Source organism: Sphaerodactylus townsendi, linkage group LG07 (genome assembly GCF_021028975.2).
Source record: "Sphaerodactylus townsendi isolate TG3544 linkage group LG07, MPM_Stown_v2.3, whole genome shotgun sequence".
NCBI lineage: Eukaryota > Metazoa > Chordata > Lepidosauria > Squamata > Sphaerodactylidae > Sphaerodactylus > Sphaerodactylus townsendi.
In genome coordinates, this window is record NC_059431.1 from 23838404 (window position 1) to 23862267 (window position 23864).

Consider the following 23864-nt stretch of genomic DNA (forward strand, 5'->3'; position numbering starts at 1 on the left):
TTTAAAAAAAATACTCCTAGGTAGAATTGCCAACTCCAGGTTGGGAAATTCCTGGGGATTTGGCAGAGGAGCCTGAGCAGGGCAAGGTTTGGAGAGGGCGGGGACTTTAGCATGGTATAATTAGAATACTGGAGATTGTGGGATGGAGCCTGGGAAAGGGGAGATTTAGGGGCGGAGCCTCAGCAGGGTTACCATGCCAAAGAGTTCTTCCTCCCAAGCAGCCATTTTACCCAGGTCAATTGATCTCTGTAGTCTGATCAGTTATAATTCTGGAAGCTCTTCAGGCCCCAGATGGAAGTTCATACATTCCAATGGGGACATGGGACATTCTGCTCATGTTCAGAGGCACTACCAACTCAGCCCATTTGTGTGGGAAAGAAGCTGGTTCCCTTCAAAGGAAAGACACTCTCATATGCCCAGAGGAAAATAATCACAATTTTGAAATGGAAAAGGGGAATTGGGGTGGACCCAAACCCCAAGCACATTGACACTGTGGAGGTGCTGAATTAATCCATTCAGTCCGTGAATCAGAGCCATTCTGGATAGCCCTAAACTGCAAAGACTGATAGCTTTTAGTCTAAGCAGCTTCCTTCGTTCAGTACTTCAGGATCCATTCCTGAGCATTTTAGTGCTCCCAGCATACAAAGATTGGCTGTCCTCTTTCTCGATCCAACTCGAATGCAGAAAAGATGTGTCCCACCTTGGGGGCACTGGTTGGGTAGCAAACAGAAGCATTCAGCCCGAGACTCTGAGAATTAAAATTAAAAAATTTAATGATAGATTTAATCTTAGTCAAATCACAAACAGAGATACACTACAGGCCAAAAACATAACAGAGGATATAATGTATAGAAAATAATATTAAATATTGTAAAGGGGGGGTGTGGGTAACTCAGCAGGATTTTTAAAAATAACTGGTGACTTATAAGAATTCCCCTGTGTCACACAATGCTGGGATTGAATTCGACACAGATGTGGTGAATTCTTGCCTCTCATCATCATCCTCAGTTATAAAGGTTGACTTGGGTCCTGGGATGCTCAGGAGAAATGCAGGCATGCAACTTTAGTATCATTTAAATAAACAAACTAATGAATGCTTGCTGTAGGGTTGCCAACTCCTACTTGGGAAATTCCTAGAGATTCAGGGGTGGGGGAGTGCCTAGGGATGGTGGACATTGGGAGGAAGCAGAGCTCTGCAGGGAAGTGACGCTATAGAAACAGGGCTGAACATTCAGTAAATCCAAGAGAAGCCATTTTGGCTTTTTTCCCAGGAGCATTTTACCACACAAAAAGTCAAACAGGTGCAGCTTTTTTGGCTCTCCCAGCTGCCTGTGGGGTCAGGAGATTCTCAGTCCCACGGGGAGACCGCTCTTCCGACTTGCAAAGCCAGTTCTAACATCACTAGTGGGGAGGGGGTCAGCAGAGATGCCTGCAGAAATGAGCGCTCGGGGCAAAATGCTGAGCCTGGCTGAATTCAGGTGGGGGGGCATGGGGGTGCCATGGGGGGGAGGGGGGCGAGGCCCAGCCACTTCTGGAAAGAGGGAGGGGTGTAACTGGGCTTCAGCATGATGTGCATATGCCACCCAGGCAGGCCGTGCCCTGGGCGGCACACACACTTTGTGCTGAGGCCCAGCCATGCCCCTCCTCCTTCCCAAAAGTATGGGGGTGATTTTTCCACCCCCCACATGAATCCCACGGGGGACACCCATGGCGTTTGTCCCCAGATATCCCCAAGGCAACTACGCCCATGGTGGTCTATAAATAAACTAAATTAGTAAATCTAGAAGTGTAAGAGGACGTGGCAGGGTCTATGGTTGTTCTTTGGGTTCCCTTCATCTCTCGGCCAGGTCCTTGAATCACACAAAATTTGCCTCTGCCTTATGCCTTTTCATATTAATCAACTTGAGAAAGGTTCCAGAGCTATCAGCTTGTTCTGTATGTTTGAAAAATTTATGTCAGAGAACAGCTGTGTTAATCTGCAGTAGAACAGCTACATTCAAGTCTGGTAGCACCTTAGAGACCCACAAAATTTTCAGGATATGAACTTTCAAGAGTCAAAGGTAGTTTTAACAATTGAAAGCTCACATACTCCAAAAATCTTGTTAGTCTGTACTGTGCTACCAAACTCAGATCTTATGTATGTATCCTTTTTTTTTTGTCTGACCACAATCTGCATATAACCGGTTCAATTGCTAGATTTCTCTTCATAATCATGAGGATCTGAAGTCATGGGGCAGAACATTATTACTAACGATACTTGTCATATTACTATGTGTCTTGACTCTTTATCCTTGATTTATGCCAATACTGCCTAACTGACTATATCAACAAAGAGATACAGACTACTGTTGTTTTCAGCTCTGGTTGAGACAATGAGCTGATGGGTCACAAATCAAACACAGGTTTTGAGGATAGTTAGTTCTGAGTAGTTATCCTCATCTTGAGAATCAAAGCACTAAATGTTGGTGTCAGGAAGGGAGAATGAAGGAACTTGCTTTCCTGAACAAGCTTCTTTCACTTTCCATCCTCCTGCTCTTGACCTCTGTTCATGAAACAGCCTCCCTTCTCTTTCTTGGCAGCCTGTTGTGTGCCATCTGCCAGCCAAACATTTCACAACCTTACGGGAAAAACCAAGAATATTTCTCCCTGTTGCACAATAACATTTGTACAAATAACCCTGTGGGAATTTTTCCTCACAGAAAAGATAAATTCTTCATTAAAACACTTTCCTTTGCATGGTACCTGCTCGTATAACATGGGTTTCTGACTAAGTGTGGAGAGGAGAGGAGCAGAGTGCTGATGAGAAACAGGCTAGGACTGGCCAGAACTTCCCAAAATGTTGTCAACAATCCCATTCTGTAACGATAAGAGCCATGGCTCAAGTTTGCCTTTGCTATTTGCAAAATGTTTGGCTTGCTCTCAGATATGTCAGGACTGTTTAGGGATGTCAGCTGGAGATTCCTGGAAAATTTGGGAGTGGAGCTGGTAATGGGGGGGATTTCAGGAGGGTACAATACTATAGACTCTACCCTCCAAAGCAGCCATTTTCTCCCAGGGAACTGGTTTTTGTTGCCTGGATATCAGGTTTAATAGCAGGAGGTCTCCAGGGTCTACCTGGGGCAGTTTTCTGACTACCCTTTGGAAAAGAAAACATACCCACTATATGGTCAGAATCACTTATTGGTTTTACCCTGCCATGTCACTTGGCAAAGTTGGAAGCCTGTCTCCATTTTAGCCTTTCCTTCTACTGTAGAAGCCTTTCCTTCTACAGAAGTTAATCTTTTGCCATTTTTGGAGGAGCCATTTCTGTCTAAGGAAGGATCCCTTATGCTGAAGGAAAGCTGCATACAGTGCCAAAGGTACAGCTCACTGTCACACATTCTACGGCTGAACTATAAGAACATAAGAAAGAACCTGCTGATCAGATCAGAGTCCATCTAGTCCAGCACTCTGCTACTCACAGTGGCCCACCAGGTGCCTTTAGGAGCTCACATGCAGGATGTGAAAGCAATGGTCTTCTGCTGCTGCTGCTCCCGAGCACCTGGTCTGCTAAGGCATTTGCAATCTCAGATCAAGAAGGATCAAGATTGGTCGCCATACACCGACTTCTTCTCCATCAGTCTGTCCAAGTCCCTTTTAAAGCTATCCAGGTTAGTGGTCATCACCACCTCCTGTGGCAGCATATTCCAAACACCAATCACATGTTGCGTGAAGAAGTGATTCCCTTTATTAGTCCTAATTCTTCCCCCCAGCATTTTCAATGGATGCCCCCTGGTTTTAGTATTGTGAGATAGAGAGAAAAAATTCTCTCTGTCAACATTTTCTACCCCATGCATAATTTTATAGACTTCAATCATATCCCCCCTCAGCCGTCTCCCCTCCAGCTATACAACTAGAAACAGCTTCTGAGGCTAAACCCTGATTTTGGTCATTTCCCACATAGGTTATTTATCTGAGGTTTGTTGCTTTTGGGAAATTGGGTTCTTCCCCTGATTCGCCACAACACCGTGATGTATTTGTGCACCTCCTACAGTTTCTACAGTTTACCTCCAATCTTTCCCAAACCTACTTTGCTGTTAAGTTGTGAGAAAGATCTCAGCCAAACCTGGTCCCCACTGCAGCTGTCCTGTATTGGTCACTACAGTAACAGCAAGGAAACTGCACTATTGAGTTCCCATTGTTTCTCTTCCTCCTGACGAAGTTCTTGGTCCTTTAATATGACTGTGACATCATTTTCAATTTCTTAACATAATTCCTAATGTGCCCTTCTGTCCTGCTGTTATCTCAAGTATTGAGGAGCAGAAGAGTAAGCAGCAGCTTGAGAAATCATGGCAGCCAAATGAACAAGTATGTGTGGGTAATGAGCTCTTAGACCAAGGATCTAATACCTGGTTTTCATGGGAACAGCATAGAGAAAACTCATAAAACAGATCTTAACCTGCAAAGGGTGTGCAAAAGGAACATAGGCCCACCTTACAGTTCTTTGGAGTGCAGAAAACTAACAAGTTGATCCTTACAAGGAAGTGATAGCCCGGAAGAGTTCACCCTACTTCCTCAAGCATTATGTCATAGAGAATCCAGTCTCACATACAAGGAGCATATACTACCTGTAATATTGCTGATGTGCATGGTCACCATTTTGTCTAAATAGGGAAACCTATATATTCAGGCTTCTATATGGACAAGCCCATATTCTGGAAAACATAGTGTTTGTTTCATGCATACCAAAACCTAAATATATGCACATTTCTCTATTCAGACAAAATAGCAACTGCTTAAACCAGAAGCACTATTGTGTAGTGGACACTCTTTGCTAGATGTGGTTGGATTCCTCTCCCTAGTGCAATGACTGAAAAAGATTCACACAGGATGGAATGGCTTTTCTGCAAGTGAGAAGTAGTCTTCCCTCACACTGAGTGTAAGCATTCCTCTGGTTCCTATGTCTCTCCATATGAAAGGGAAAGGAAAAGGGTTCTTAGCTCAATGCAGATCATGTGATTGGCATGCAGATGTTCCAAGATTCAGTTCCTAACCTTTCCCATTAAAAAGACTGCAGGTAACAGGGCAGGAAATAACCTCTACCTGAGATCATAGAGGTAAGCTTGCCAACCTCCAGGGTGTATCTGGAGATCTTATGGGATTATGATCTGCAGGTGACAAAGCTGAGGTTCCCTGGATAAAATGGAAGTTGGACTGTGCGACATTATACCTCACTGAAGTTCCTCTCTTCCGCAAATCCCTCCCTCCTCAAGTTCCACCCCTACAATCTCCAGTGCTTCCCAATCCTGAGCTGGCAACCCTACTAGAACGTCTACCTGCTCTCAGATTAAGCGTACAGGCCTAGATGGACTATTGGTCTTTATTTGTTCACATGGGAATGGTTTTTCTAAGATTCTTGTCACTTTCACTTCTTCTGGAGATTCCTGTCTATCTTCCATTGATAAAACCAGGATACTCCCAAAATCCACACAACGAAGCTTAGTTGCACCAGTTAATTAATTAACATTGTAGGTCTAATGATTATAAGCAAGATAAGGCTTAAAGCATTAGTACACAGTAAGGGAACAACAGGATTTGGAAGCTGTACCTACCGGAGCATTTTTCCCAGTCAAAGCATGTATCATAGCCACAGGGCTCTCTCTTTATGCTCTGTGTAGAGATTTTGACCCTTTCTCTAGGCCAGTTCAAGTTAGACTTAGTGGGGCAAGGGCCAGAATGCAGGAAATGGAATGAATGGTCTCCCGAGCACTTTTCTGCCAAGTATTGACAGCTGGACTTTGTAAGGGCTAATCCTGCAGCGGAGTCCAAAACACACAGGGCTTCAGAGTAGTGCCTGCCAAAGAATAAATGTGATGTTTAGCCAGATAATTGAAGTAATAAGAAGATCTATACACAAGGAAGCGTTCTTCAGCCTTGTTTACTTGGTAAGCAACACTTGAACTTATTTCTGAGGCCAGTGACTGAAAGTGTTCTTTTGAATTGGGGCCAAAACTGGATGTCATGGTAGATCTGTGAATGGATCCTGATACAGTTTTTAACCAATAAGCAGCAGCTGGGGGAAAACCCCAGTTTCAGCGATAAGGTACAGAGAGAGGGAGGAAGAGATTTTAAAAATATACTTTCCCCAATTCCATCTTTCTCCAACTTCAACTTCAAATCCACCTCCATCCCAACCAGATGTTCTTTCCTTCACGGAACTAGAAATCTCTCTCTACTTTGGTCTTCAGCAACCCTTGTCTAAGAATCCCAAAGTTGTTTTAGCCAACATCAAATATTTATTTATTTATTGGTCTTGTATGCCGCCCTCCCCCAACGGGCTCACTCATGACATTTCCATAAATTTTTGATAAAATCATTCAAAACATAATATAAATATATTTTAAAACAGTAGTATTGGGGGTGGGGATGATGGGGAGCCAAACCAATGGAAAACTGTAGCAGACTCAACCATAAGCCTGGTGGAATAGCTCTGTCTTACAGGCCCTGTGGAACCCTGGAGAGCCCTCAAAACACCTGTAAAGAAAAGAATTACACAAACCCCCTTCTAACTGTCCACCTTTGCAATGCAGGTGCATGGAAAGAAGAAGCAATTTTGCTAATAAGCTGCTGTACACACTATCCCGTCCTGTTGAAACAGGTTGGGAGGAGAAGGCGGCTCCTACTGAAGTCTTGAAAACCAAATGGCCCTAACTGGTTGTTGTGGGCTGTGTGGCTGTGGTCTGGTAGATCTTGTAAAAATGGAAATGTCCCTAAGCTTACCAAGCAAATTTATAGGCTTCTTGGAAAGCCCACATAGAGGCCGTTTCCACACAGGCCAAATATCCCCGGTTGAGCAAGAGAAATATCCCAGTTTGGCTAAGAGGTTCACACGGTTCCCAGTCCAAAAGTGGGTTTGTCCTGTGATATGTCCCTCATCCTGTGTTTTTCAAAAACCACTAAAATGTTGATCTTTTTTCAAAATCCTGCGTTGAATCGCTCCCGTGCGAAGGCCATGGGAGCAAAACCGATGTATTTTTCCCACACCACTGCCTGATCTCCCTGCGTCATGCTCACCCTGTTCCAGCTCACGCTCACCAAATATCACTTGCTAGCTGAGCCGCAACCAGCCCAGTCCTGCAGCTCTGGGCTCACATTCCCAACAGGATCCTGGGAGGGGAGGGGAGGGGAGGGGTGGGGAAGCGCCTGCCTGGCAGGATGCTCTCATTCCGTGATAGCCCCAAAGGCCATCAAATGTTATTTGGTATATGGGGTGGGGGGTGTCTCATGCTGTGGTTTCTTGCACACCTTTAAATGTGGATGGGACATAATGCTCTGTCCAGTATTGGTCAAAAAGTTTTTACTTTGTACAGCACAACTCCTTTCCAAAGCTAGAGAAAAGTGTGTGTGTGTCTTCTGCTTGGCTTTCCTGTGGTTGCTGTGGATCCATCAGTCAGAAGCATTGCCTTTGAGACGGGGGTGGGGGGGATCAGAATGCACCACACCTGGGATGTTTCAACATTTGTGCTGCATCTACATTGTAAAAACAAAAAGAGCCGGGCTTGTGCGAAAGAAATTGGAATATTTCCTTCCGCTCTTAACTTGACTCCTTCACAGAAACGGGCACCCGTGCAAAGGGAGAAACCGGGATAAAATAGATCCGGAATTTTAAATACCGAATGTAACTCGGTATAATTGTGCTGTGTGGAATCAACTAGAGAGGGTTTTTTAAAAAAGAAAACTGATGAGGTATAAGGAGAAGCATTGATTGTGGTATACACATTAAAGCCATTATTGGCTGTGTTCAAAGAGGTTTTGCAGGAATTTGTAGCCTTTCATAAGCCCACAGAACCTATTTGACCAGAGATGACAATGGAAGAAGGGCCGCAATGCCTCTCTTCACAGCTGTCTGTTCCCAGCTTTTGTTACAAAAGAATAGCCAACAGTCTTTAAACTTCCCATATTCACTGCAACCACAAATTAGTATTTCTGTTAGAAATATGATAAAGCACATGATAAAAAAAATCACTGTTTCATATACCTTACCCACAGTCCTCTGCTGGGGACATACACACACACTGTGATCCAACCTGTTTTTGGCCTGGTCTGCAATTGCCTTGAATTCTAGCCTGTTCATCTGCAAGGATAAGAACATTCAGAAATAAAAAAGACTGAATATCAGCATGCTGCAGTGAACAGAGATGGGAGATCCAAGCTGAAACCCACCATCACCCATATAAATTCCTACAATTTCTTGTTCAGATTTCTACACGTTGGATTTACCTACATCACAATGAGATTAGGAAGAGACCCAGGCTGTTTTTTGCATGGCAAAATTGCATTGGTGTGACCACGGGAAATATACCTGTGCAGTCAAGAATTCCACACGGCTCCTGGAGCAGCAGCGTGTCTGCCCAGGTGTCTCCCCAGCGCTGCCCTGTGGTATTGCCTTTGTTTCGCAAATTTCAAAAATTGCTAGCAAGGTGATGCTTTTTGAATACCCCTGCGTGATCCCGCAAAAACCTCAGGAGCAGATCCAGGGCAGAGCTATTGTATTTTTCCCGCCTTGCCATTCTGGCTCGCCCATGCTTTCCGTGCCAATATTGTGAGCCAGAAATGCAAATGCCAAAGTTGGGGTGGGGGGGGGGAGAGGTGCCAACCTACATTACAGAGTTGTTGTAAGGATGAAATGGAGGAGAGGAGCCCCACAAATATACGTACCACTTTGAGCTCCTTGGAGAATGAGCACAATGCAAATGTAATGGATAAGACATATTGTATCTTATTCTTGGGAGATACGGACATGCTATAAAGTTGAAGCCACCATATAGCAACCCCCCAAAAGGGGTTTTCAAGGCAAGAGGGAAGCAGAGGTGGTTTGCCATTGCCTCCCTCTGCAGAGTCTTCCTTGGAGGTCTTCCTTTCAAATACCAACCCTGCTTAGCTTCCAAAATCTGATAAGATCAGGCCATACCATACTGTCTTCCCTCCCGTCTTGGTACATACAAGTACCAAGTTTCTCTACCCAAGTTTTAGAAACACTGCAGACTATATATACCCTGTTTCCCTGAATATAAGACATCCCCGGAAAATAAGACGTAGTAGAGGTTTTGCTGAAGTGCGAAATATAAGGCATCCCCCTAAAGTAAGACGTAGCAAAGTTTTTGTTTGGAAGCATGCCCGACGAACAGAACACAGAAATATAAGACATCCCCTGAAAATAAGACATAGCGCATCTTTGGGAACAAAAATTAATATAAGACACTGTCTTATTTTCGGGGAAACACGGTACATGCATACATTTCAGCGTTACCCAGTCTTAGTGTACTTCCAAGAAGAAAAGTGGGGTATATATTCAGTTTTATTTATATTTATTCCCTGCATTTCTCCTCAGTGGGAATCCAGGACAATTACAAGACCATATTTGCATCTTGCACTTTATCCTCACAACAACCACCCCACAAGATAGGTTAGGCTGAGAGAGGGTGACTAGCTCAAAATCACCTAATTAGGTTCCATGGCAGAGTGGAGATTAGAACCTGGGTTTTTCAGATCCTAGTCTGAAACTCTGACCACTACACCACTCTGTCTGTCATGTTACTCAATAAGTAAAACTCTAGATGTAAAAAAAAAGTACACACTGGATGAAAAGTGATTTTGGTATGCTCCAGTTCTTGTTACCTCTCTCACAGGTGAGGGGTCTCAAAATAGGAGGTGCCCAGGACAGGCCATTCCCACAAGTGTATTGTCTGTGGCCTGTTAGGGTAAAGGCAGCAGGGCAACTTAGCTGGATCGTTTCCCCAGTCTGGTACTCGTTTTTAAATGGGGTGATGGAGACCTGGTGAGATGCGGATGGCCTGGGGCATGCAGATGCTGGAAGAAAAAAAAAGTTCTAATTAGCACATTATGTAAACAATCCAGCAACTTCAGTACAGGATGAGTATGTGTGTTAAGTGCCTCAGCCTTATGGTGACCTATGAAATAATTACATCCAAAATTGTCTTATTGTCATATCATTAACAGCCTTGCACAGGTCTTACAAACTGAGGACCCTGACTTCCTTTATTGAAGAAATCCATTTCATGTTGGGTTTTCCTCTTTTCCTGCTGCCTTCAGCTTTTTCTGGCATTATTGTCTTTTCCAATGAGATTTAGCCAATGAGATTTATCATTAGGTGACCAAAGTACAATAGCCTCAGATTAGTCATTTTAGCTTCTGTGATCAAGAACCCACTAGTTTGTCTTTTGGGGAGTCCAAACTCTCCTCCAACACCATGGCTGTTTCTGCACGGCCAGATTTGTGGGGCTGCATTGGCATGATTCATGCCGATGCTAGCCCTGGGGCCATTTGTGCAAACGGCCCCACAAGCTGTGCAGCTGGCAGAGCCTGGCACAGCCACGCAGCCCTCCAATTGGCTTCTTACCTTGTCCTGGCTTTTGTCACTCTGAGGAGGCCAGGGGACACACCTCCATGGCCAGAGCGATGGCTGCAGCAACGGAGGCCAGAAGGTATGTCCCCTGGCCTTCTTAGAGCAACGAAAGCCAGGACAAGTAAGAATCCATTTGGGGCCAACACAGGGAATATGCCAGCTTCCACCCGCTGCCGTTCGCTCAGCAACAGGTGGAAGCCGGCATATTCTGAAAACCTCGCTCCTCAAGCAAGGTTTGAATACATCGCTTGGGGAGGGAAAGAGCGGCGCTGCATCGTTTTCACAGCGCCGCCTGTGCGAAGCGTCCCCCCCCCCCCAACAATGTTTTACCGGCCCATGCAGAAAGAGCCCCTGTTTCAAATGAATCAACTTTTTTCCCATCAGCTTTCTTCGTTGTCCAGCTTTCACACCCATACATAGGAACAGGGAATACTATGGTTTGAATTAACTTGATCTTGGCCACCAGTGACATAACCCAACACTTAAAAATCTTAAGCAGCACAGGATAAAGGGTACAATAACACATTTTCTCTCTGTGTGGCTGAAACTCTAAAACATTATACAGTGGGTTTTTTAAAAAAAAATCATTTTTGAAAATTGGCATGCTAATCCATTGGGACTAGTATTATTCACTTATTTTGAAAAATGCTCCCTCTCCAGGAATCTGCCTTGGATGGCTTACAAAAGAAAGCAGAGGTAAAATCAATAAGTTAAAAGGTATCAATTACAACCCAACATTCAAAACCCAGTCCAATATAAAATATCAACCATAAAAACTGACACAGACATCTTAAAGTATCAGTCATTCTTAGTTATAGTATGACCTTGGCAGCTTTCCATTTAAAGTTTCTTCAGTTCAGGCCATATTGACAAACATACACACGCAGCTGCTATTATCATTTACTTCCCACCAGCATTCTCAGCTTAATTGCAAATGGCTTTCTGGTTCTTACGCTGGCACTCGACAAGCTGCTCAGCCCATGTTTGGTCTGGCAGGCAGCGAAGGAACGCATATCCCACCAGGTTATAGCCGCTAAAACACACAACTTCAGCATCTTCTCCAACTGCATAATGGTTCTTTTCATTCTGGAATGAAATATTGGAAAAGCAGTCTGAGGGCGTTTCCCCACTTGCCACGAACCCCCTATGCCGCACGCTACTTTCAGCGTGCGTCATTTCTGGCACACGCCCGGGCTTCCCCATGACCCCATGCTCTGCGCGGGGTCATCAAAAGGTGCCATTTGGAAGAGCGCCAGGAATGACGCGCGCTGAGGGGGCGTGACAGCTGCAGCATCGGGGCGGCTGCGTTGTCACCGCCCCTGTAGTGGGGAGTGCCGGGGGACCCCGTGCTACTTGCCTACAGTAGCGCGCAGCTACTGGTAAGTGGGAAAACGCCCTAATAGAGATTTAAAAATGGGCAGTGCAATCCATAGGGGGTATGTGTGTGCAGTTTCAAGTCAGTTGGGGATGGCACTGTTGAGGCACAACCGCATCACCTCCTAACAGGTTTCAGGTAGTGTGGGAAGCATATAAAACTGTAGAACTCCCTGGCCAACCTGAAAACCCCCTATCCAGCCCAATGGGCTGCACCATACTTTTAGGTGGCATAAGTTGCTGGAAGGTGTAGGAGTCATTCCCAGACTGAAATAACTGTGGAGGCTGACTAAAGTCAGCCCTGCCCCCAGAAATGCCCCCAGAATGCCCCCATCAGCACCACTATGGGCTCTTGTGGTGGAGGAGAACTGGTGGAGCGGAAGCTTCCGCACTTAGGCACCATGGAACTGTGTGGCACCCCAACACCAGTGTTAGTGTTCCTTTAGTGTTTTAGGTGCCACTTATACACTTATACCATCTGTACTGGCATCTATGTCAGCAGCTGGGTCATACCACTTCCAAAGACCTCCCCCACCCCCAGTGGATTGCACTGTAGGAAACCACTTAGATATGCTTGAAACTAAGGAGATAGCAGAAGAAGTTCAGATTTTTAAGGCAGAAGCATTTTGAACATACAAAAAGCCTGGAAGATACCTGGCACATTATTTGAGGAACAAAACCGAAAGAAGAATGATGACAAGAGTGAAGAAAGAAGACCAAATTACTCATATAGAAAAAGAGATACAGGAAGAGTTTGCTATGTTCTTTACAGAACTGTACAAAAAAGATTCAGGAATAGAAGAAGGAATAGAGGAGTACATGATAAAGGGGATACATACTGAGAGGTTCACATCTGAACAAAGGGATATATAGAATCAAACTATCACCATTCAAAAAATATCACAAGTTGTAAAGAAATTGAAAAAAGATAAAGCCTTTTGTATTGGAAGTTTATTTATACGAACAGTATGCAAAGATTTTAATAAATGGAGCATTAACTGACAGATCCCAAACTGAAAAAGTAACACAGTGTGTAACAGACTTCTTTCTGTGATACACATCTGAAGATGCCAGCCACAGATGCAGGCGAAACGTTAGGAACAAGATCTACTAGACCATGGTCATACAGCCCGGAAAGCCCACCACAACCAGTTGAAAAAGTAACACTTGAAGGATGTCTTCTGTTGCCATTCTTATTTACTCTTTTGTAGGCAGTGCTAACTACTAAGATCAGACAAGATCCTAGAGTTAAAGGGTTAAAAGTCGATAGAGAGTTTAAAATAAAAAGTTATGCTGACAATGTAATACAGATATGCTCAAAACCCCACATGTCAATAAAATTCATAACAGAACAAACGGAAACATTTGAATGTTTCTCCAATTAAAAAACAAATAGAAAAAAAGACTAAAATAATTTTTTTTAAATTACTGAACCAAGAAGAGAAAGATATCAGAAGGACTACAGGATGTACAGTTACATCAAATCCAGGTTAAATATTTGAAAATAAACTTGACCAGACAAAACAATTTAAGGACAATTATAAAATAATGTGGGTGAAGACACAAAAGGATCTACAGAAATGGTCTAGACTAAAAATGTAATGGCTAAGAAAAATGTCTACAACAAAAATGTATTATCCAAAATTGTTTGTTTTTAATTTCTGATGACACCGATCTACCTACAAGAAAAAACCTTGAAGAAATGGTAGAAACTGATAAATAAGTTTATATGAAATATTAAAAAGCCAAGAATCAGATTTAATGTTTTGCAAGATGAGAAAAAGAGAGGAGGACTAGCAGTACCTAATATTAAATTATATTATCAAACAGCTGGCTTGGTCTGGCTTGTGGATTGGATTAAAAACCCAGATCAAACAGTAATAAGCCTTTGACAGATGATATCAGACTTCTTAATAAGGTCTAATTTAGCAGCTTCAGGCTGAAGTCTCCTTTTAATGTTCTTTGGCTGGTTCTTTGGTGGTTTTTTTATTATGAACAGTATCTAGAGACTGAAACCTCCTTCCCCATTTCTGAATATTTGTAATATCTGATTTGTATCCATTCTTTTGATGTAAATACACTATGACAGCTAATAGCTATAGACAACCTTTCTGTATGGATGTCTTACAGTTTTGAAAACTAGTATCTTCTGTTTCGAGCAGCAGCAGGCAGGAACAAGAACCAGGATTACCAATCTAGTAAAGTGATGTTGTGTCCAGTATCCAAGTTTTGGAGAACTGCTTGCCCCCCCCCCCCCCCCACTACCACTCATGTTAACAAGATCCAGCTTTCAAAAACACTCACCCTGATGAATCCATGTTCTGGTGGGACTGGTTTAAAGCATCCTGATTCAGGCTGACCAATGAAAATTTCAGTCTCCCGTTTGGCTTCATCATCATTTATACACAAGGCTCCCCTAGAAGAAATGAATCACAGGGAAGGGGGCTGGGCAGCCATCTTGTTCAATCCCCCGTTGTAGGATTGCGATGTTCCCCGGCCACGAGTGGGGGATAAGTAGATAGGGTTGTCAGCTCCTGGAGATTTGAGGATGGAGCCTGGGAAGAACAGGGGCCTCAGCGAGGTACAATGCCATAGAATCTAACCTCCAGAGCATTTATTTTCTCTAGGATAACTAATCTCTATGGTCTGGGGATGAGCTGCAATTCCAGGGGATCCCCAAGTCCCACCTGGAGGCTGAAATGTGAGACACAATCAGTGATTCTTTACAGATCACACTTTACGTCTGGAACCACATGAGGCCCCTCAGCAGGCAATATTGCAGAACGCAGCTTGCAAAGACAAACAGCTCCACAATGCCTAACACATCTATGCAGTAAAACCAGGAAGGTAAATGACACCAGTCATAACACATTAAAGAAATAAAGGAAACCCTCTCAGAACGGGGAAACAAGATTGAAAAAGAAATACATTTTTAAGCATAATTGCCTCAGAAATTTTGATATTGCATTGTTTTTGAAGCAAAAATAAAACATGAGGCAGGGAAAATAAAAAATCAGACAGGGAGACAGGGAAGGCCATTAAGGGCCGTTCGAAACAGAAAGTGTTCCACTTTTTCTCTCTAGTCAGGTTCGTGTATGTATTATTTACATTACATTATTTACATACGTACGTATGTATTATTTACATTAGGAATCAGGTTGACCAGAGGCAGCAGCAATAGAATAAAAGAATAGTTTTGGATAGTGATGAGTGTCTGAGCCAGCCTCAGTAGTGTTGACACAGTTTCTGATGAGGCTTTCAGGAAATGAACACAATAATCAGTGCTTTCCCCATAACTAACTGAAACTTTAAAACCTAGTTCCTGAGCATTAGCATCTACCTTGGCAAGCATTCTGTGATGTGAGCTGATGCAGAATTTCTCTGGTCTAAGGTCACAGAAATGAATGGACTTAGATTGGAGTGACGTTCCAAAGGAGTCAGCCAAACCGGAGTCCGGTGGCACCTTACAGATTGACAAGATGCCATTCCAGCATTAGCTTTTGTGCAGATTAACATTCTGTGTGTATTATGTGAACTCAAATCACTTCTGACCCATAGCGACACTATACATCAAGGTCCTGCAAAACCTCCTATTGTTAACAGCCTTGCTCGCCATGGCTTCCTTTATTGAGTCAACCCATTTCATGTTGGGTCTTCCTTTTCTTCCACTGCCTTCAACTTTTCCTACTGCCTTCAACTTTCCCAATTTAATTGCCACTGTGGAAGCGAAGGCTAGTCCACGAAAGCTAATTATCCAGAAAGAGGCTTAATGGGAAATTTCCCAAGAAGTTAAAGGGTCCCAAGTTGTATCACTGCTATGTTACCTGTCAGCAAATATTGAGATATAGCACTCTTCTTCTTGCTGCTGTTCACCTTCGCATGGTTTCCCTCCATTGAGTGGTGCAGGATTGTTACACACTCGACTCCGACGTCTCTTATGAGAAGCATCGCAGGAGCTCCATGCAGACCAGCAGCTCCAGTAACCATCCATAGCAACTGAAACAGACCAAAAGAACACACAAAAGGATCCAAATAAACCATATTACCAATGATAACATAACAGATGCTCAGGAGGTATTTACACTGGTTATTTGCTTGACATGATTGTAGAGGCTGTGCCTACATTTTGTTACACTTTTTTCTTGAAACAATTCCTTATTTATATTATGAAAACATTAAATATATTATATGTAAATGTTACAGGCATGAACTGGATGGTCCAGGCTAGCCTGATCTTGTCCAATTTTGGAAGCTAAGCATAGAACAAGTATTTTCAGAGTATGACTGAAGTAAACTGTGTGTATGTAAGAAAATAGTTTTAAGCAACAAGTTCATTTTAAAAAGCACTGTGTGAAATAGAGCTTGTGGCCAAAATTTTGAAGAGTTACTATTAGAGTTACACATGACCTCACACTCTGACATTTTTTGGCTGGTGCCATCTCCTGAGGCAGCCATTTTGTGGTTATGCCCAACACCCTCGGTCAGAATTCCAAAGTGCCCACAAGCTTAAAAATGTGAGTAGGATGCTCTAGATCATATTGTTAGAGTGACTATACTTATAACATTACTGCACGTACCGGATTTGTGATCAGGTGCCCTTATCTCACAGTTATCCCCATAGGTTCCAGCCTGGCATATACAGAGGCATTCCATCCCAGACAGCACAGGCCTGCCATTGTTAGGACATGGAGCACATCGACATGGATCAAATCTGTCCATGTATTCAATAAGAGCTCTCCTGAGGTTCCGACGCTTTGTCACTGAACATGGGATGTTCTTCACCAAATCCAAAATGGAAGCCAACTAAATAGCAAAGCAAAGGAGGAAATTAAGGGTAGGGTCATACGTATCCCATAACTGACCATAGTTTCACCACAGGGCAGGCACAGCATGAAACATTCTAAGAATTTGACTTGCTCTTGTATTTTAAAAGTACTTCACCCTCATGGTTGTGAAGATATTTGGGAGAATTCACAGGCCATTATTACTAAACTAGGTAGTCAAGCGCGCTGATGTCACTGAGTCCAGCTGTCCAAAGGACTTTACCAGTTCTATACACCTGATGCTCCTGTACACAAGATGATGTGGTACTGCATGCCTGATGCCGTCTTACTCAATCTCTTCAATATTGGATTGTCAAATTTCCATAGATTTTTAAAAAATAGCAAGCCCTGTCTTTCTTTTGAAAAACAAAATATCTGTATGTTTTCTTTAAAACAATAAAGGTCATAACAGATTAGAGGGGGTTAGAGGGCAGCGTGGGCATGTCTTTCCAGCTGGCTGGAGCTGTACAGGCAAGGTAAGTCCCTCACACACACTGGAGGAGCCAAAAGCGGTGCCCTCACACCTGTGCGATTTGCACTGCACCAGCGCAAAGAAGCCACTTTAGAAAAACTTTGCTCGGGGAGCATGGTGTGGAAGCGACATCTTCGCGCTGCTTTGGCAGACCCAGCACGGTGCTGCTGCATTCCTGCTGTGCGAACAGTACTCCAGGGACAGTGTTTTTACCGTCCCTAGGGCACTGTTTTCCGCCTGTGTGGAAACAGCCACTGAGAGTGTCATTTAAATCATTGCCATATGACATATAATCAGTGGTGGGATTCAGCCTACTCGCACCTATTCGGTAGAACTGGTAGAACTGGTTGCAATCCTACCACTGAGTCCTTTCAGAACCGGTTGTTAAATTATTTGAATCCTACCACTGCATATAATTCTATATAAGAATAAGTGGATTGCATTTTGTTAACACATACTGATACTTGTATTTGTACATTAAATGTACAGCAAATAGTATATTACAGTATGCTGAAGTGTATTACCAATGTTGAGACAATGCTTTTGCCAGTAAAAACTTGATACAGAGCGAGAGCGAGCAAGCGAGAGAGAGAGAGAGAGAGAGAGAGAGAGAGAGAGAGTCCATCAATAGCCATTAGCCATGGTGACTAACAGTAATTTTTACATTTAGAGACCGTAACCCTCTGAATACTAATGCCAAGAGGCAACATTATGGGAAGGCCATGACCTCTGGGCCTGTTCATCTGCCCTCCATGGCAATTGGTTGGAAAGTTTGTGAAAAGGATCTCAGACTAGATTGGTCTCATCCAGCTTGTCACCTTTTATGTTCAACCTATATTCAGAAAAGAAACAACATCTTCATGTGCAGTATCAACCATTCTCCCAGTTTCGATCTCTCTCTCTTTTAGAGCCACTTGCCTACCTCAAAGTCAACGACTACTGGATTGTCCTTGGTCGATTCCAGCCAATTAGTGAACACAGTGTGTTCAGGGAAAGATCCTGTTTTTTCCCAAGCAAGAGCTGCAGCATATTGTGACCTCCCACCTTTTACCAGTGAAATAGACCTTTCGGAGGACTGTAGAAATGAACCTGTAACAATTGAAATTAGAATTTTGAACAATTTGGCCACAGCACGCACAACCAAATTTATACCATCTATTCACAGTCAAAAAAGAAAATGGAGCACAGTCAGTGAATGTGCGTATGTGAGAGAGCGAGAGAGAGAGGTGGGGAATTTCTTTCTCTGACCTCAAATGGTTCCATGGGAATAGCTGTTTATCCAGTAGGTGAAAACATATGCATGTGTTGTCCACACTGTTTTAAGACAGCAGTTTTCAGGGGATAGTTTTAATTTGGGGGGAAGGTATGGGTAAAATTGAGAGAGGAAACCTGTTGGCTTTTATTTACTAACACAAAAGTCATGGCAGATCCTACAATGGATCTTCTAGGCCAGTGGTGGCGAACCTATGGCACGCGTGCCAGAGGTGGCACTCAGAGCCTTCTTTGTGGGCATACACACCATCAACCTAATTTGGGCACTTGGCAGTGGCATAGCATCAAGGGGGTGAGGGGTGCACAACACACTGGGTGCGTGCCCCTGCAAGGGCATGGCAAGTGCGTTCCAGGGCAGGGCGGGAGCAGACAAGGGCATGGCAGAGGCGCAGGGTGCACATGTGCCCCAGACACAGTTTCCCCTTGCTCCACCCCTGACACTCAGTCTCTAAAAGGTTCGCCATCACTGTTCTAGGCTCACTCTGACAAATGGTATGGAATACAGGATCTAGAGAATGTCCTCGTTCGGGTTTTTCTATCCCTCAAGACCTGTCGAAATTTGAGAAGCAAATAGCAAAGCAATATTTATTTTTATTTATTTATTTTATTTATTATTTGATTTAGTATACCGCCCTATCCCCAAAGGGCTCAGGGCGGTGAACAATATAAAAGCATATATAAACATAAACATATAAAAGTTTAAAATTTACATTCTAAAACAGTATCCCACAAACCCATGCAACCCTCCCAAGAAGAATGATGGGTCCCGATGATGTTAGGGACCCTATACAGCAGGGGGGAGCATGAAAGCAGGGCACCCTCAGCGGCTGGTCTCTCCGGCGCCCGTGGAACAACCCGGTCTTGCAGGCCCTATTGAACTCTAAGGTCCGGCAGGGTCTGACAGCTGGTGGTAGAGTGTTCCCACCAGGCAGGGCCAGAGCTGCGTAAAGGCCTCTGGCCCTCGGAAAGCCAGCCGCGTGATCATTGAGGTGCCAGGGATCTCCAGTAAATTGGCTCCTCTGCTGAGCCGCAGAGGTTCCACTCGGGACATATGGGGTAATGCGGTCCCGAAGCGTACGAGGGTCCCAGGCCGCTGTAGCGGCCTTTAAAGGTCAGCACCCACACCTTTGGAAGATGATTCGAATTCAACCGGTAACCAATGCAAACGGCGCAATACAGGGTAAATATGTTCTTGAAAGCGCGCCCTGTGAGCAGCGCCGGGCCGGCCGCGCGTTGGACCAGCTTTCAATTTCCGGATCAAACGCGAAGGGAAGGCCCGCTGAGAGCGGAAAGCCGCTGAATGGTCTAGCCTGGAGGTGACCGCTGCATGGATCACAGTGGCTAGGTCAGCGTTGGAGAGGAAGGGAGCCCAGCAGTCAGGCCTGTCGAAGATGCGAAAAACGCTAACCCGGGTTGTATGGGCCACCTGGGTCTCCATTGAAAGAGACGCAATCCAGGTGGACCCCCAGGCTGCGGACAGAGGAGGTCGGCGCCAATATGACCCCCTCCCACACTGGCGGCTGGAATTCCCCAATCTCTCCTTCCGCCAAGCCAGAGGATCTCCGTACCCTGGCGATGGATTATTTTTTAACCTGCTCTGTTGGTAAATCCAACCAGCTACCGGCCTCCAAACACGCTGTAGAGCTGCAGGGGCAGCAACAGCTCCACCTCCATCAACAGAATGGAGCTTCGAGTGTCATCAGCATACTGATGGCAGACCAGCCCAAAGCTCCATACCAACCTTGAGCAAGGGGTCGTGATATAGATAAAGTTAACAATAACAGTGGGGACAACAATGCCCCCTGAGGCACACCACCAAATGAAGCTGGCACCTCTTGGGAAGCTTTGTCCCCACACCATTAACTCTGCTGACTCGCCTTCGGAGGAACGGTAGACAAAATCCGCATTGAAGGGCAGTGCCCCGGACTCCCGGAAGCGCCAGGCGGTGGGCCAAAAGGTCGTGGTTTCGCACTCAATCAAACGCTTTCGCGGTGAGATTCGGCAACAACACCAGCAGCGCCGATCCGCCTTCGGTCAAGTTGGGCGCATGGCGGGAGCCGTACTCTGTGAGCAGTGCGATAAAGAACCATCTCCTCGCCCCATACCCAGCGCACGGAAGCCGGAATTGAAAGGGGCTTGAAAGCTGGAGCCATGTTTCATCCAGGAAACCCTGGAAGCTGCTCCAACACCACTCTCAATTACCTTCCCCAGAAACGAAAGATTCCTGACGTGGGCCGTAATTGGCACAGATCTCCAGGATCTAACGATGGTCTTTTCTAAGAGTGGCGGCATGACCACTGCCCTCCTTCAACTCCATCTGGAAAGACTCCTTGCTCAAGAGAGTCATTGATGATCTTCAACAGGTGGGGCTTCGTGAGGCTCCCCTGGCAAGTTTTAATTAGCCAGCTGTGTGAAGGGTGCACGGATCCAGAGGACAGGTAGTGCAGGTCTAACAGCAGCCAAGTTTCGGCATCCTTGTCAACAGCAGCTTCTGAGAGCAGGGAAAACTCAGGCCAAACAAGGGCCAGAAGACGGGCAAGGGAGCCTCCAGTTCACTCAATTGTAGTTAAGGGGTGGCAGGAAGGTCCCTGGCGAGCTTAATGCGACGTGACTTTGTCTGCAAAAAAGCTCATGGCAAATGCCTGCCAGCTAATAGCCAATTCACAATTTGTGGTGAACCTCTGGATAAAGAGGTCAAAGATCGTAATTATCCAAAACAATTGGAGCCAGGCGCAGAGCTAGCAGATGCGTAGAGAGGAAGAGAAGAAAGCCCTACTTCTCCTTTGTCGCCATCTCATAGGGCTTCTTCATAAACGCCCCCTTATAGGATAAGCTCCGGCCAGCGAGCTTCGGCTTGCCACGGAAGCTTTCCTCCACACTCGGCCGGTAGACGTGCCTGGAGCACCCGTTTCATCTGGCGCAGCTCCTCTGTATACCATGGAGCCTGCCGTGAACGGGGGCGCAGAGGACGCCGGGGAGCAACAGTCTCGATGGCATCGGAGAGGCGGGAATTGCAATCCTCCAATTGCTCATCGAGTGTGCCGGCGGGTTCAGGGTCCCGCAGAGCATTCAGGAAACCAATTGGATCCATAAGTCTCTGTGGGTGGGCATAAATCGGCCCGTCGCCTAGACAGGGACGGCGCAGCATGTCAAGCCGCAGCTTCAGGGCATAGTGGTCGGACCATGGCACTCTATCAATAGAGGATACGACCAGATTAACCCCCGACCCAAAGACCAAATCCAGCATGTGCCCGGCCTCATGGGTGGGGCCAGAATTTATTAAGGATATTTATTAATATCACCACAGAGATGGTCTTCCATCCTAAGGAAATCTGATTTTCCCCATCCCAATGATTGGATGTAAATAAACCATATTATGCAAAACGGGTAAAGATACACAAATGCATTTAAATGTGTACAGGTTGTAGAGTAACGCTGTCCTTGGCATAACACCTGGACTGCCTAAAGGAAAAATTTCATTTGGGTATTTTTTTTAGCATAGAATACATCACGCCCTTTGTAAAGGCATCTGTCAGTACTACCCAACTGGCTGGAACAAGCCAAGGATCCTCAGGCAGACTGAGTGTTGATTAGACTCAATATAGAAGTCTGATGTTCACCATGACAAATTCCTGGACTGTTACACAGGCGAGTTGGAAATACATTGCCTCTCATAGTCACCTTCATGTGTCTCGGTCATTTTATTTTCGGTGCATCTCGTATGCACTTTCTTTTTCTTTCTGAAAAAGACACGTCTAGTCGTTTCTGTCCGAACACACTCTTTTGCTTCTTGCTCTGTTACTCCTAGAGAAGACAAAAATAATTTTATTTTTTATTTTATTTTATTACATTTATGCCCCATCCAATTCCCAACTGAAGTTTGGCTCACGGCAGTTTACAAAAATAGATTAAAAACTAGTTCAACATCAAAAATCACAATTAAAACACTACAATAAAAATACAGCTCTAAAGCAATTCTATATTGCTACTTAAAAACCAAATATAGATGGCTTCCAATAAATCTCAAGCTTAACATCAATCTCTCACCACTTCCTATTATTTGTCTACTAAGGGGAGAAGAAGGTAATGGAGTGGGAAGGGCAAATGTGCCAGGTAACAGATGTAGATGATGGTGCTGTGGATGATATGAACACCAGAAGTGGGTATTGGTATGGGAGGGTAACTGCTTCAAATGGAATGCTCAACTCCTGGGGTGGCTTCAACCAAAATCCCGGTGGAACATCTCCACCTTGCAGGCCCTATAGAACTGATTAAGGTCCCACAGGACCCTCGTGTCAGCTGACAGAGAATTCCACCAGGCTGGAGCCAGGGCTGAAAAAGCTCTGGTTCGGGTTGAGGCCAACCTGATATCCTTCAGGCCAGGGACCACCAGCAAATTACTATCCGAAGAGTGAAGTTGTTATAAACTGTGACCTTCACACTCAAGAAATACAGTTTTCCATATCAATGCATCCTTTGTGGGCTATATAGGGAGATGTGGTTTGGAAAATATGAGGGTCCTAGACAACTCAAGGCCTTAAAGGTTAAAACCAGCACTTTTGATTTCTAATTCAAACATTCACAAAATTATTTACAATTTTTATTTCTTCCACTGCAAACTGCTAACCCAATGGGCTAGGTTATGCCAGTTTTATAGACCAAAGAAAAGATTGAGGCCCCTCCATTGGGCAGATGCCAGGGGCTTCCTCTTGCCCTTCCCAGGCAGCAACTGCGGCCTCTTTAACTGATAGAAAGTCAAGCACTGTTGTGGTACCCAGCAACTTCCAGACACCATTTGTTTGTTAAATCTACAGACTTTTTTTTCTATTATGAGGGTGTTAATCCTCCAGTGGTAGGTTTTAAAAAAAAGATTTCAGATTTTTCTTCAATCTGGGGCTTTTCTTGTGTTTATAGAAAGATCTATCAATCTTGTCTGTCCATAGCCCCAGTCTCTGGATCTAAGTAACCACAGGCAGGACCATCTTGAGAATTATACATATTGATGAGAAAGGAAATCCAAGACCCTATTTAAGCAAGGATGACAGTGTGTTCTAATCCAGCACCTTCACATTGCATAAACAGCAACTGAGAACTGAAGGATGGTGAGAAACCTTTTTAAAGCCTGCTTCCTTCCTCACAGAATTTCAATGTGTAGTTCAGTTTTCCCTGGAAAAGAAAGCAATTCTGAAACCAATTATTACATGGACACAAGCTTTAAAATATTCTCTTCTTTTGCATTGTGAACATTGCAATTGTTCATGGTCAAACCAGGGGTACACTGATAGCTCCACCATGTTCAGAGCACCCAATTACTTTTTTTAAGGTTAACTGTCGGGGCACAAGGTTTCAGCTTCAGTTCAGACTGGGACCAAGGTGTGCTGGTGAAGCCCAGAGGGAAGACACTTGCATGCAACTATCCCAGTCTGAATCAGGGCCCCTGTATGCCTGAGAATTCTAAAAAAAATGGCTGAGAGCTCCAAGCACAGAACTCCACGTGCAAGCCCAGTTTTAGCTCCCC

At 44.5% G+C, this 23864-nt stretch overlaps 1 protein-coding gene across 1 annotated transcript in view; it reads right to left on the reverse strand.

Annotated features, from left to right (window-relative positions):
* Positions 1-572: 572 nt before the first annotated feature.
* Positions 573-23864, reverse strand: part of LOC125436859 (complement component C6-like) — a 36565-nt gene continuing 13273 nt past the window's right edge. Inside the window, exons 8-18 of the mRNA XM_048504196.1 lie at positions 22028-22150; positions 17997-18163; positions 16357-16582; positions 15604-15775; positions 14084-14195; positions 11359-11491; positions 9658-9849; positions 9471-9480; positions 8023-8100; positions 5592-5833; positions 573-748 (exon numbers count right to left, since the gene is read on the reverse strand). Of these exons, the coding sequence (XP_048360153.1) occupies positions 573-748; positions 5592-5833; positions 8023-8100; positions 9471-9480; positions 9658-9849; positions 11359-11491; positions 14084-14195; positions 15604-15775; positions 16357-16582; positions 17997-18163; positions 22028-22150 (1631 nt within the window). The remainder of the gene's footprint in view (positions 749-5591; positions 5834-8022; positions 8101-9470; positions 9481-9657; positions 9850-11358; positions 11492-14083; positions 14196-15603; positions 15776-16356; positions 16583-17996; positions 18164-22027; positions 22151-23864) is intronic.